Source organism: Ictalurus furcatus, chromosome 25 (assembly GCF_023375685.1).
Source record: "Ictalurus furcatus strain D&B chromosome 25, Billie_1.0, whole genome shotgun sequence".
NCBI lineage: Eukaryota > Metazoa > Chordata > Actinopteri > Siluriformes > Ictaluridae > Ictalurus > Ictalurus furcatus.
This window is the reverse complement of record NC_071279.1, coordinates 6,337,402-6,350,998: the sequence shown is the minus strand read 5'-3', so window position 1 is coordinate 6,350,998 and position 13,597 is coordinate 6,337,402. Positions and strand designations below refer to the sequence as shown.

Here is a 13,597-nt window from a genome sequence, read left to right as displayed (position 1 = left end):
GTGTGGGCGCACTGCTTACTATGTATCTTGTTTAGGGGACAGCAGGAAGTGAAGCATTTGCCACCGAGGAGATGTCCAACTTAGTCAACTATGTCCAGCCGGTCAAGTTCACCTCATTTGAAGCGTCTAAAAGTAAGTCAGTTGATTTTAATAAGATAATAATCGAATACATGCATCGTGTGCTAATGTTTAGCAGGCACACAACATGCTTCATGCTTTAAGTGCAATATGTTATAAGCCTAATCTTACAGACACATCTATAACATCTTATTTTACAGAGACAAATAAAAGTTATCACATGTCATCGTTTGTGGAGACAAAGGCACTAGAACAGCTGACAAAGTCTCCTGTGGAATTTGTGGAGTATCCTTTTTGCATTTTAATTATAGTGAAAGTTTTATGTGAAATACTTTTGTGTCATGTTGTTGCTTCACAGTTCCAGCATCCAGGAAGGAATAAAACAAAACAGAATGTGATGTGATGCTGCTTGATGTAAAGTAGATGACTTTTTCCCAGTCTGTAGAGGATTATTTTCCAATAACAGTGCCTCCCAAAGTGTTTTATTCGTTTTATAGCCTACCACAGCAATTCACCGATGAATACACATTTAGATTTATTTAGGATATCTGCTCATAGTTTCATTCTGTTATGGAACGTCCATGGAATAAGTTATCACTTGTATTATAAGGGCTGTAAACAGTCATTGCCTCACCAGCCTCTCTTTTTTACTCACTATAGTGGAATTAATGAAAAAAAATTGCAGCTTGCATTGTTACTAAAAACAAAAAACAACACACAAAGCACAAATTCCTCTGTCCTAAATAATTTCCTAGCTCAAAAAAAAAAAAACACTTAAATGAACATCTTTGCATCTAACAGTTACAGAGCAGTGTGACTGGAGTGTACCAGCACCTTCTGCCCAGTCAGTCTGCAAGTCAAACTAATAGAAGGTAGGTACGTGACGTCACGGTAGGCGGAACTCGCCGTGGACACGCCCACTGAGTGGCAAAAAGACTGAGCGTCAGAATTAGTGTACAGTGTGAGTTCAGTGAAAACGCGTCTAAAATGGTGGAAAAAGCTGCTATGTGATCGACTGTACTAACAGATTCAACAAGAATTCAGAGCTATCTTTTTACACAGTGCAAAAAACCATTCAGTCCTTTTTTGTTTTTACTAAGCGGAGCAGTGTGAGTGTCAGCTGTTTTGGCATGTGGTATTCATGTTGTACAATGATGAATCATTTGCTACATATTTCTTTTTAAATGCTGCCTGTTTCCATTCATGAATAATGGAGGCTCATTCATTCTGACTGTGTTTTACCTTCACAAATGTATAACGTTAGTAAGTGGAAGCCGTGTTAGCTATAAACTAGGACTAGCTAGCTTAGGGGTTACCAGATAAAATTATAGAATAAAATAAAAATATTTGTACATACAACCAGAATGTTTATTGGTGTTCTTGTCACTTTAATTTCGCCAACAATTCCCGCCTTGAAGTAGGACCGAGCGTCAAGACTTTTGTATGCCTTCAGGCTTCAGGTACATATAAATGTCAGGAAAACCGATTTCCGGCCACATGCCAATGTACGTGGACCACGGGTTCTTGGGCAAGTTGTAAGGGTCACTGTCGAGTCCAACTGCCTTTAATTTAAGCTGATAATCGTTAGTTATACTAGCGTTTTCGCAGCTTTCCCTTTTAAACCCAGCCATTTTACTGTATGTTTTGTCACTCAGTCCGGCCGAGGGGGCGTGTTCCAACAGGAATGTGACGTCAATGCACACCCTTTATACAATTTACAGACCAAATTGAGGATACATTACAGCAATATAAAACCAGTCCTCCTGTATGTTTCTGAATGCTGCCAAATCGTGAAAATCTGCATACAGAAGGTAGAGGCATTCCACAACATGTGTCTAATGATCATTTGTAGAATATTTTGGCCAAAGAGAATGAGAATGTGATGAGAATGTCACAAGGCTGCATCCCTAAAACAGCACTATATTGGACACCTCAAGGGAAAAGAAAACAAGGGAGACCCTGCACCAACATCTACAGTGAACAGTAACATCTGAATTACAAGACCTTGGGTACACTTGGTGATAAGTGCCTTAATGGCTAAGGACAGAGCCAGGTTACCAGCAGTTGGTTGTGGTTGCTCTGCTACCATTGGTGTGTGCGTGTGTGTGTGTGTGTGTGTGTGTGTGTGTGTGTGAATGTGTGAATGAGATACAGTGGAAAGCGCTTTGGATAAAAGTGCTATATAAGTGCAGACCCATTTTCTTTGAGGTTGAGGATAAATGCTGACCAGTCAGATTTCAGAGCTTGGTGACATAATGAAGATTCATTAGTGAGAGAAATTACTGCTTGGTGTTCCTTAACTGAGTCCACACAGGTATAACAAACTCCAGCTTAGCCGAATCTACCCCAAAGGCACTAGGGTGGACTCCTCCAACTACATGCCTCAGGTGTTCTGGAACGCTGGATGTCAGCTTGTGGCACTGAACTTCCAGACAATAGGTACGTTAATTGTAAACATAAAAGTAAGCAGATTGCAGTGAGTGATTCACTAAGGTCACAGTAGCAGAATGCTCCTAATTAAACTACTATTATTGTTACTTTTAGAGTCAGTCTACACAGAAGTAAATGTTAATCACACACACAAATAATAATGGGCTAGTAAATGGAAACATTATTTGTGAGCAAAAGTAAATAAAAAAAATATTGCCTGTGACTTCTAGGAGATTATTTACTATTTCTTATTATTTACTATTTATTTTTGATTGAACAGGTTATATGAACAGGTTACCAGCTATCTACATTTTAAGGAGTGGTTTTAGTTTTGTAGTATATGTTCTGTTGAGCATAACTTGTATACAACTAATAAACAAATTTCAGGTACAAATTGTTGATATTTCTATAAGATTACTAAATCATGGTTTCATAACATATGTATTTAACCTTAATGTCCATCAGTGCATGGCAAGAACGTTTTGAAGTATTTGAAACTTGCTAAAGTATAGCATATACAGTATAATGATACTGATAAGGCTAAGTAACAGTTCTTTTTTTTATTTTTATTAAAGTCATGGCGGATTTTTAAATACATGTTTCTTTGCCAATCACATCATTTTTACATGTCACATAATTTGTGCATAAAAGCAACTAAAGCCTGAAAAATAGCAGAAATTATTTCCGCCTTTAGGCAACCATTGAAGATGCTAATCAAACACAAATGATTCATCTTCAATGACGTTAACTCGAGTTTTTTTCCCCCACATGATCCCAAAATCATGTTTAAATGACAGAAAGTACATTTCTCACATTTTTGTTAGACTTTAATGCTACCTTATACTACAATACTGCTTCATCACTATTAGTACATGCTAAGTAGTATATGCAAAGGATTTATGTATATGATGTATGTATACATTATGTCCAGTATGTATTTATTTATGTTTTTATGTGCATCATATTTACAGAAAAATGGGCATTTGCTCAGATATTCTGTCAACCATTTAGCATTGTAATGTAAGGGCTCATTCTTAGATCCACACTAAGGCTCTCTGTCCCTCAGCCAAGTTATTTCCCTTCAAGCCCGGGCTAAACTTTACTGACTTTTCTGATCTTAATCCAGATGTGAACACACTCTGTGAGAAGTCCAGTTGGAAATATGTCATGACTCATTGCTCTTGTATGTTGCTTGACAGATCTGGCCATGCAGCTGAACCTGGGCATGTTTGAGTACAATGGAAAATGTGGCTACAGGCTGAAGCCTGAGTTTATGAGGAGGCCTGATAAACACTTTGACCCCTTCACTGAGAGCACAGTGGATGGGATTGTCGCACACACAATTTCAGTGAAGGTAACCCACTGAATTATTGTGGGTACAGAGCATGCTGTTTTGTATACTCTTTCAGATTTCTGATGATTTCTGAGCTTATGTGGCGCTGATGAAATAGGAAAGTGGTGTTTTTCTACTTGGAATTTCTTACTTTCCATATCAGCCTGTTCACACAGCCTGAGCTGTTTGAGGTTGGCAAAAAGGATGCTCAGCAGTCAGATAACTTAAAATGCTAAAGAAGGATGGCTTGGATGTAGTGATGAAAAGTAGATGCAAGTATGCAATGGTTATTCACTATTAGTAGAGCTGACAAAAAGGAAAAATGTGCAGTATTATCATATAATCTTGCTAAAAATGAACTAAACTTTCAATTATCCGTCTGTCTTCATGTGTTTAGTGACCATTCGAGTAAATCTTAAACAAATAGGAATTTGAAACGCTTAAAACATGCTACTATTTTTTGTTCTTATTTTGTATTATATGCTCATCAATATTAATATAACATTACTGAATTTCAACTCTCAGAAGACAGATTTTCCATTTGGGAAATATGATTTGTGTCATATCACAACAAACCAGTGACTATATTTCCCATCTTGCACAGCGGCCTGCAAACATGGCCACCATAGACTGCAATTCCCAGAACACTCACATTCACTCTAATCACACACACCTGCATCCAAATCACAGCACTCACAACCACGCTATATAAGAGACTGTTCAAATACGTAGTCTTTGTGAAGTATTACGCTCAGTTTCTTAGTCTCTGTCATATTTCCAAGCCTTAGCTCGTGGTTGCTTTTCTGGTTATGGACTTTGTTTACTCTGCTGACCTCAATTGCCTAGTTTTACCTGTTTCACTGATCGTTTGACCCTAGCCTGCCTTGGACTTTGTTTTCTGCCTGATCCTTTGTACTTCGTATTGTTTTATTAAACTGCCATACCTGCACTTGCTTCCGTCTCAGCCTCCATTACATGACAGACTTCACAAAGTCATAGTGTTTGAACAGTCTCTTATATAGCGTGGCTGTGAGTGCTGTGAATTAGATGCAGGTGTGCGTGATTAGAATGAATGTGAGTGTTCTGGGAATTGCAGTCCATGGCGGCCATGTTTGTAGGCCGCCGTGCAGGATGGGAAATGTAGTCACTGGTTTGTTGTGATATGCCAATTTGGAGGGACATTCGGAAGGATTTTTCCTTAACAGACATCAGAAACTGGGAAATCTGTTTCCCATTAAAAACAGCATGATTTATTACAACAAATTTTACTATTAAAGCATGGTTATTTGGTGGATTGTTGTTCAGTGTGTTATAAAAGTGGGCATAGAGTTTTGACTTAGAAATGTATATTTTTCAATACTGGGAAACTACCAACATTTTTATCTGCCTATTTTTAATCAGGCTGTCTTGTTTATCTGTTGTTGTTTTTGTTTGTTTTTTAAATTATTATTTATTTTATTATTTGGTTCACTTCTAATTGTCCATATTTCTACTTTCCAAACCAAAAAGTCAGTCAAAAATGAATAAAATCATGAGGTAGACTCCCTGATGTATTAAGAACAAATGTAAGACATGCAACTAGACAGGCAGACATCACATACATCTCCTCACAATGTATCTAACAGATCATATCAGGACAGTTCCTGTCCGATAAAAAGGTTGGCACCTATGTGGAGGTGGAAATGTTTGGCCTCCCGGTCGACACTAAAAGGAAAGCATTTCGGACAAAGACGTCCCCAGGCAACGCCGTGAACCCTGTATGGGATGAGGAGCCCATAGTCTTTAAGAAGGTAAGCTGAAAGCAAGTGGATTTACTATACATGTGTAGTGCTTTTCTGGTGCTTGATAGATATATTTCAAATCTGGTCTCAATGATGGTCGCCATTCTGTGCTGTCTTCAAGGTGGTTCTTCCCACTCTTGCGTCTTTGAGAATAGCCGTGTACGAGGACAACGGGAAGTTTATCGGCCATCGCATCATCCCGGTGAACGCCATCCGTCCTGGCACGTAGCTGTGTTGTACTGCATGCCCTCACTCTGCTCTGCTTATAAGGCCATCACACTGCTATCACAATCCTTCTGTACTGTACACACCACAACTTTCCTCTGTCTGCAAGATATTGCTTACACATGATTGATCTTAGGATACTTCACAAACTGCTTAGTATTGCGATTAACAATGAACAGCAGTGATAAACAGTCTGTCTCCTCTCTCTCTCTCTCCTATTCTGTTTCAGGTTACCATTACATAGGGCTAAGGAATGAGAAGAACCAAACACTAACACTACCTGCTGTTTTTGTCTACACCGAAGTCAAAGACTATGTCCCTGACACCTTCGCAGGTATGAGTTCAGGCAGGAATATGGCTTTTTCCTAAAAATCAGAAGCTTTTTTTTATATAAACCTGCTGTACTCATGTTTATAAATTACACTGCCTTGACGTTGTGGTCTGATATTGCATGAGCAGATGTGATTGAGGCACTGTCCAATCCTATCCGCTACATCAACCTGATGGAGCAGAGAGCCAATCAGCTTGCAGCTCTCACCCAGGAGGAGGGAGGACAAGAGGTGAACAGCAAAGAGGTCTGTATTGTGTACATGTGCATAGATTTGTGTGTGTGTGTGTGTGTGTGTGTGAGATATTCCATCCGGTTCCCCAGTCACAAAACAGTTGTCAGCACTCTGCCGACTGAAGCGTGAGCTAACTGGCTGGACCTGCGGGACCTCTCTGTCCTTCACTCCTGTCCAATCAAGCTGATGCAGCAGAGAAAGACCTAATTAATGGTTACCCCGAGCTAATGCTATGGCAACAGTTTTCATGGAAGTTGTAGTCTTAGCTCAGTCTTTGGAACCATATCAGTTGCACTTCGAGCGAACATTTAAACAGAGAGCAGAGTAAAGCCAAGGAGACAGGGGTAAGAAGCGAAAAGTAGACAACACTCCCGGTGTACAGATAGCCATGATAAGAGTGGGGTACCAGCGCTACATCTACAAAGTCTGTACTGAATTGGAGGTAATTTGAGAAGTTTGGATATCAGTCTTGAGAGATGCAGCACGTTTCACTGTTCTGAAAACGATAAGAACAGGTTGATTTTGTGTTTTTATGGTGTTCAAAATAGCCCTCAATGGGTCAGCTGTCAGCTGGCTTCTATCTCTTGGATTCCACATTGGTCTCATGAATTGTCATCAAGATTTCTGATTTTGTTGATTTCCTTTGTGTGTTGCAGATAGACGCGTGCGGGGAGCCTGTATCAGAGTCGAACAGCGAGGCCCAACGCCCTCCAGCCGAGAATGGAACGAGCCATACTCCTCTCATCTCCCCCAAACCGCCTTCATTGGTCAGCCATCATGCCCACTCCACAGGTACACAAGCCTTATTTTCACTTTAGAGCGTTAGAAATCATTTCTATTAAGAAAGACATGTTCTACTCTTTATAATCAGTGTAACATTCAAGATCTCATTCATTTAGCACACTATATAAGACAGAAGGACCAATTTTAAAGAAACCGTGCAAATGCAAAAATAAGGCACATCATGGTTTTCTCTGCTGAAGAATAAATAGTTGGAATAAATAAATTATTAAGAGGAGTAGTTAGGCATGAAATTTTTATCTGTTTAAAATCCGAAGGTGCTCTGGTGGCTCATCTCCATGATATTTTCACAATGACATATAATTAGATTTCACATATAGATCTTATAGAGGATTTAGAAGAAATACCCATCTGGTAGATAACAAGTGAGTGTCATATTCGAAGGCACTTCATGAGCATTCACTATATTTGCCCTGCGCATCACCTAATTCCTTGTCTTTATGATGGCAGTACATTTTATGTGTAATATTGAATTTGTTTTGTTAGATATTTTATTGATTCCGGTAATGATTTTGTATGTAACGAGGTGTCAGCCTTCACATTTAGCAGACAGTGATGAGTAGTTACAAATAAAATAATTCAGCCAGTCATGTGTAGGTAATATTTGTAGGAAGTAGTCGATTTTTTTATGTAGAGTTGGGATTACATTTATGCTTAGATGGGGTGTCAGGATATCATCAGCAGGCAGTAATGCAAGCACAAGTTTGGACCAAAGTGAGTTTGCAAATCCGGTTGCACTAATAGATTACAAACATCGCAGGCCTTGTTGCAGCACTCCAACAGCATCAGTGCTGACGTTCATTTCTGACCACAAAATAACCATCGGGTGATTCTAAAACATAGGCTTAGGCTCAACCAAATGAGTAATATGCCACAGGCCCTGTAAGTTACTCTTGCATCTACTCTTATAACAAAATCTCAAAGGTGTGTGTGTGCGTGTCCACACTTGTGATGATCATTTATTAATGTGATCCAGGATCTGTGAAACCAACTGTTAGGACTGAAGATGTGATTCAGAGTGTTTTGACAGGTAACATAGATAACAAATTCTCTCAGAAAATATTTATGGTTTTCTGATCAATAAAATATGCTGAGTTTGTTTGTGTGTGTGTGTGTGTACGTGTGTTTGTGTACGTGTGTGATAGAACTGGAAGCTCAGACACTGGAGGAACTGAAGCAGCAGAAGGCTTTTGTACGGGAGCAGAAGAAACAGTATAAAGAGCTGAAGGAGCTGGTCAAGAAGCACCATAAGAAAACCACAGACATGATCAAAGAGCACACAGCCAGACAAAGTGAGCTGCAGAGCGAATATCAGCGCCGGATGTCTGCCCTGCAAAAGAGCGCCAAACGAGACGGTAAGAAAAGGTAGGTTCCCCTTTACTAACTCTTTCTCTCCCATCCTTCCTCTCTTTCACCCTCCAACCTTCATAGGTTTATTATTACATTATTCCCTCATGATACCTAGAGTGGTGCTGTAATCTGAATAATATGCGTAGTCATTTTGAGTAACACTTCAGAATTCAGTATGAAGTAACTCAGGTCGTGCGTGTGGTAGATCAGGTTCGGAGCACACTCTGTCTGCTGTGGATCAGGAGCTGGCCGCTCTGGAGGAGGAGAACACGCAGAGACTGAGCGAGCTGAAGGAGCAACAGCAACATCAGTTGCTCACTCTCAGACAAGACCAGTACTACAGTGAACAGTACCTCAAAGGCAAACACATCAAACAGGTACTTATAAACATTTGAATTGTAATATGCAAGTTGTGCTTATCTTTCTATAGCTGTATGGACAGATTAGATCGTATCTAGCTTTAAAGCCTGACTAAATAGCTGGCTAATGACTTGCTAGCTTTTATCAAAGTCCTAATAAAGTTCTGTTTCCAGCCATAAAAGACCAGAGTCCTATCTAATTCAGTAGAGAATGACATATATATTAGAGGGGCATATACCAATTACAATTACACACAAAAAAAATTTCCTTTAGTGCGGCAACTGTACATGCATGCTTCTCCATAGCTAACAAAGCACTTTATATCTGCGCATGAGTCAGTGTAAGAATCTGATAGGTCAGATGTTTTCAGTGGTATGTATGTAATTATCCTGTCTCTGCTTTTACTGACAATCAAATACTTCTTATTGTTTACAATACATACATAGATACTAATTTAGTATATATCCCACCACATTTCTGCCAGTAAAACATGCTTTTCAGCCACAGTTGATCATAAACAATGATAGGCAATAGTTGCCTATAGGTAAACAGTATTGCTGTGACTGACAATGGGGCACTCATGCACAGTTTCATAAGTGTTGTTTTTTAAAAAATAATTTCATAAGTGTTTCTTATCAGTGTAAACATATATATCCAAAACAAGTGAGATCTGCGAGTTAAGTCATACACAAACATACATTGCTATCTTGTGTTGCTGTGGCTGACTTTTGGGTATTAAATGTTACTTAAATTACACAGCAAATTCCCCAGTGTTGATTTAACCCCCAGACTGTTGAACTTACACCCTACAGTGTTTATATAGTCCAACTGGACACAGTTAATTCAACACTAGGGATTTTATTGTGACAATTTTTGGAAGCACCTTATTAAATAACAAGAGTTTCAAAAGATATAATAATATGAGAAATATAAACATTTAGGACAGGTAGGTCCAAACCTTTGAGCGATACTATAGGGTTACAGGTTAGCTGACAGCAGTGACTGAGACAGAGACAAAAGTCCCATTTGAGTCTGTAAAATGCACTTGGCAAATACAATGGCAACTAAACCCAGGGCTTTAGCGGTAGTGTGTCTGGCTATTACTTTTTCAGCATTTTCCCATGCTCTTGAGCCCACCTACTTAACATTGGCCAGTTTCCAACCAAATGGACACAGAGTTCCCCAACTAAACTCTGCCGTGCAACTGTGCAAAACAAGCTCATCTTTTTTTCCGCTAAAGGTTGTTGAGCTCAGTGGTATAATATATTTCTGCTTTGTTGCTGAGCAGTTAATGCAGTATGTGTGTGACTCTGCATGTTAACCAGGTCTTTCCTTATGATGTCTTTGTGGACTTTACCTGTATAGCTTTATAGCATTGTGTGTTAACATCTATTATATATATATATATATATATATATATATATATATATATATATATATATATATATTTGGATATATATTATATTATATATTATATATATCCCAAACTAATAAATGTCCTGCAGGACCAGGCCTGGAGAGCATAACATGCAGTCAGGCTAGAGAGCTAAAGCTTAGAGTACTGTTACATGACATATATGACTTCTGTATGACTCTCTATATGACTTCAGTTGTGTTTCTGAACTATCTGCTCTTCCAGCTGGTGGAGAAGCTGACCACTGTAGCTGAAGAATGTCAAAGTAACCAGCTGAAGAAACTTAAGGAGCTTTGTGAGAAGTAAGCGTTGCACTATAAATAAACTGGATTCAAGCAAAGTTGTATTATTTTATATTGTAGCATTATTGTATGTAACCTGTGCAACACTTTCCTGGGTTCCATCTGTAGAGAAAAGAAAGATTTGAAGAAGAGGATGGACAAGAAGAGGCAGGAGAGGATACATGAGGCGAAATCAAAAGAGAAGAATCTAACAGAGGAGTAAGTCATTGCACTGTGTTTGAGAGGGATCGCTACTATTACAATGGTCCTTTGAAATGTACAGTACAGCACAGTTCAAGTAATTAGACACTGACCCAGTTTTTGTTTTTGGCTCTTAACTCCAGCAACAAATTACTGTGCACTATAAACTATATTTGTTCTCCCTCCACCCTCCCTGTTCCCCGTTCCCAACTTGTTATGAAAGAGCATGAAGACCAAAGGGGTAGGCGGCTATTGGGTTGGGGGTCCCAATCTTTGAAGATCACATTAAATCCATTATCCATAATCCACTGAATCCACACACTGTGACTAGAGTGAACTAAGTGAGTGAACAGGTAAGATGGGCATTAGTCAGAGAAGAAACCAAGAAGTGAACGATTTAATAAATATACTAAAGATATTCCCCTGAGGTATTCCACCCCAGTGACAAGCATCATATCCTGAAAAGTATAGTTCACTATGTATTTTCTGAGGCTGTATTTATAGTTTAACGCAACATTTCCCAACATTCTAACAGAGGAACAATTTCATAGCTAGTCAGGAAGTTATAATAATAATAATAATAAACTTTATTTTATAAAGCGAATTTAAAAGCAGCTTCTCAAAGCGCTGTACACAAAATAAGCAGTACACAGAAAAATAAAACATATAAAAGTTAATAAAAACAACAACAACGTTAATAATAATAATAATAAAAATAAAATAATAATAATAAAAGACATCAGCAGTCAAATGCAAGTTTAAAAAAGTGTGTCTTGAGTAGAGCTTTAAAAATGCCAAAAGTCTGAGCTTCCCTGAGTTCAGGAGGAAGAGAGTTCCAAAGTGAAGGAGCGTAGACAGAAAAAGGCCTGTCACCCATAGATTTTAGGCGGGTTTGTGGAACAGTTAACAAATGGCACTGTGAGGAGCGTAGTATCCGATTTGGGGTGTAAGGGATTAATAAACCAGATAAGTAATGAGGAGCCAAGCCATGTAGCGCCTTGTATGTCAACATCATCATCTTAAAATCGACACGGAACCTGACCGGGAGCCCTGATAGTTGCTGTATAGACTGATTTTGTTGCAACATTCATTGTGTCTCTTACAGAGAGAAGTTGGAAATCAACAGGTCACATGTGAACGAGGTTGTACAGTATATCAAACGGGTAAGTAAATCTATTAACTGTAAACTTCTTGCACAGGCTTCAAACAGAATGTTTCAACACATGGTGTGGATATTAGCAGCTTCATCTCCTCCATATTTGTTTTGTCATTTTTAAGCTGGAAGACGCTCAAAGCAAAAGGCACGAGAAGCTGACCGAGGCACACAAACTCATTCGGCAGCAAATCCTGGAGGAGAAGCCGAAGGTATGAAAGAACCTGTTTTTCTTCACCATCACACTAGACGTGCCATGAAATCACTCTGCATGTCACCCAAAGCACACACAGACAGTGTGTGTATCACCTCATTGTCACTGTTATTTTAGGATGACTGTTTGCAAGATGGAGAAGGTAAGTCGCTTTGCATCCAAGCATATAATAAATCAAAGCTCTAATCCTACCAAATCCTGCACTGCTTCCTAGACTCGGTATGAGTGGACGTTTCTGTTCGCTGTAAGTAAACATAATGCCAATTCCACCTCTTAACATCTACCAGCAGTATAACATTAACCCAGTGATAAAAACTCGGCTCTGTTAGAAAGCCATTCTCTAAAATGCTTGGCTGTGGCACATCTGGAACAACCCCTGGGTGCTGTCATTATTTGGGCGGTGTGTGTGTGGTGCTGGTGTGTATGTGTGTTGGGTTGGGTTGCACTGGGTTATATACTGTAAACATCCTGTAACATACTAACATACAGGCATATTTAGATTATGTATATTTAGATTTTGTAACATTCTGCAAGACCCGTATTTGTACACAGTTGAATTTAACCTTTAATGTGTCTTCTTTTTTTTTTATCTATTTGTTCCCTGACCGTAACATTATTGACTAACCAAAGAAAGGTGAGTTTTGTGATGTCCTATGCTCCTGCTGACTAAATGACTTCTCCATCGCTAGTCTTGGATGGATTATGGAAAGTCATTTTTGTGTTTTGCTTCATGGAGCATTTATCGTTAGGCTGCCATGCTGTCCATTGTTTAATTTAATACATGATACATATTATGTAAGAATGCTAATTTCATGCAGACACAGCCATGATTTAGTTGTATTACTCGGGCATATTGCTAATTTGGTTACGCATATGTGAACTTTGGGTACACTTTGTATGAAGCCCATATTCATAAATAATTTTACCTGTGCTTATAATTCCTTCTAAGCATTGATAAATTCTAAAAAAAATAAAAAAATAAAAAAAAAAAATAAAAAGACACACAAAGCTCTAATTATGTTAGTATCATGTAACACACATGTCACCATTCACTATAATGCCATGTGATTTATAAAAGAAATAATGACCCATGAATAATTTTAAAGCAACTCTATCATTTATTAAGAATGATAAAACTTTATAAACGCCATAATTGAGTGCGTCGAGTAAAGAATATATTAAACTATTAATTGCATGTAACTTGTAAGACACTATTTAAACGTTTTATATATAACTTAATTTTGTATTGAAATATGGAAATGCTTCCTTTCAGATTAATTATAAAAATGGTAAGGGACTGGAACAAAAAAATAGGTTATTATTACTTATAAAGGTGATGGAATACAGCAGTTTTCAAGATTGTCGTATGCACAAGCTTTGTGCAATATTGTGCAAAATGTGGTGCAACATTGG

The 13,597-nt window shown here is 38.4% G+C and overlaps 1 protein-coding gene across 7 annotated transcripts in view; it reads left to right on the top strand.

Moving 5' to 3' along the window:
* Positions 1-13,597, top strand: part of LOC128600874 (1-phosphatidylinositol 4,5-bisphosphate phosphodiesterase beta-1) — a 112,292-nt gene that overhangs the window by 81,497 nt on the left and 17,198 nt on the right. For 3 of the 7 annotated variants that reach the window (XM_053613602.1, XM_053613599.1, XM_053613604.1), the window contains 16 exons: positions 36-132; positions 279-363; positions 2,393-2,517; positions 3,708-3,862; positions 5,467-5,631; positions 5,744-5,843; positions 6,077-6,181; positions 6,307-6,422; positions 7,067-7,202; positions 8,188-8,241; positions 8,357-8,576; positions 8,767-8,938; positions 10,561-10,637; positions 10,746-10,835; positions 11,923-11,980; positions 12,096-12,182. In XM_053613602.1, coding sequence (XP_053469577.1) covers positions 36-132; positions 279-363; positions 2,393-2,517; positions 3,708-3,862; positions 5,467-5,631; positions 5,744-5,843; positions 6,077-6,181; positions 6,307-6,422; positions 7,067-7,202; positions 8,188-8,241; positions 8,357-8,576; positions 8,767-8,938; positions 10,561-10,637; positions 10,746-10,835; positions 11,923-11,980; positions 12,096-12,182 — 1,842 coding nt within the window. Of the gene's footprint in view, positions 1-35; positions 133-278; positions 364-2,392; positions 2,518-3,707; positions 3,863-5,466; positions 5,632-5,743; positions 5,844-6,076; positions 6,182-6,306; positions 6,423-7,066; positions 7,203-8,187; positions 8,242-8,356; positions 8,577-8,766; positions 8,939-10,560; positions 10,638-10,745; positions 10,836-11,922; positions 11,981-12,095; positions 12,183-12,301; positions 13,549-13,597 lie in introns of those variants that run through there. The other 4 variants (XR_008384616.1, XM_053613603.1, XM_053613600.1 and 1 more) reach the window with 4 other exon arrangements.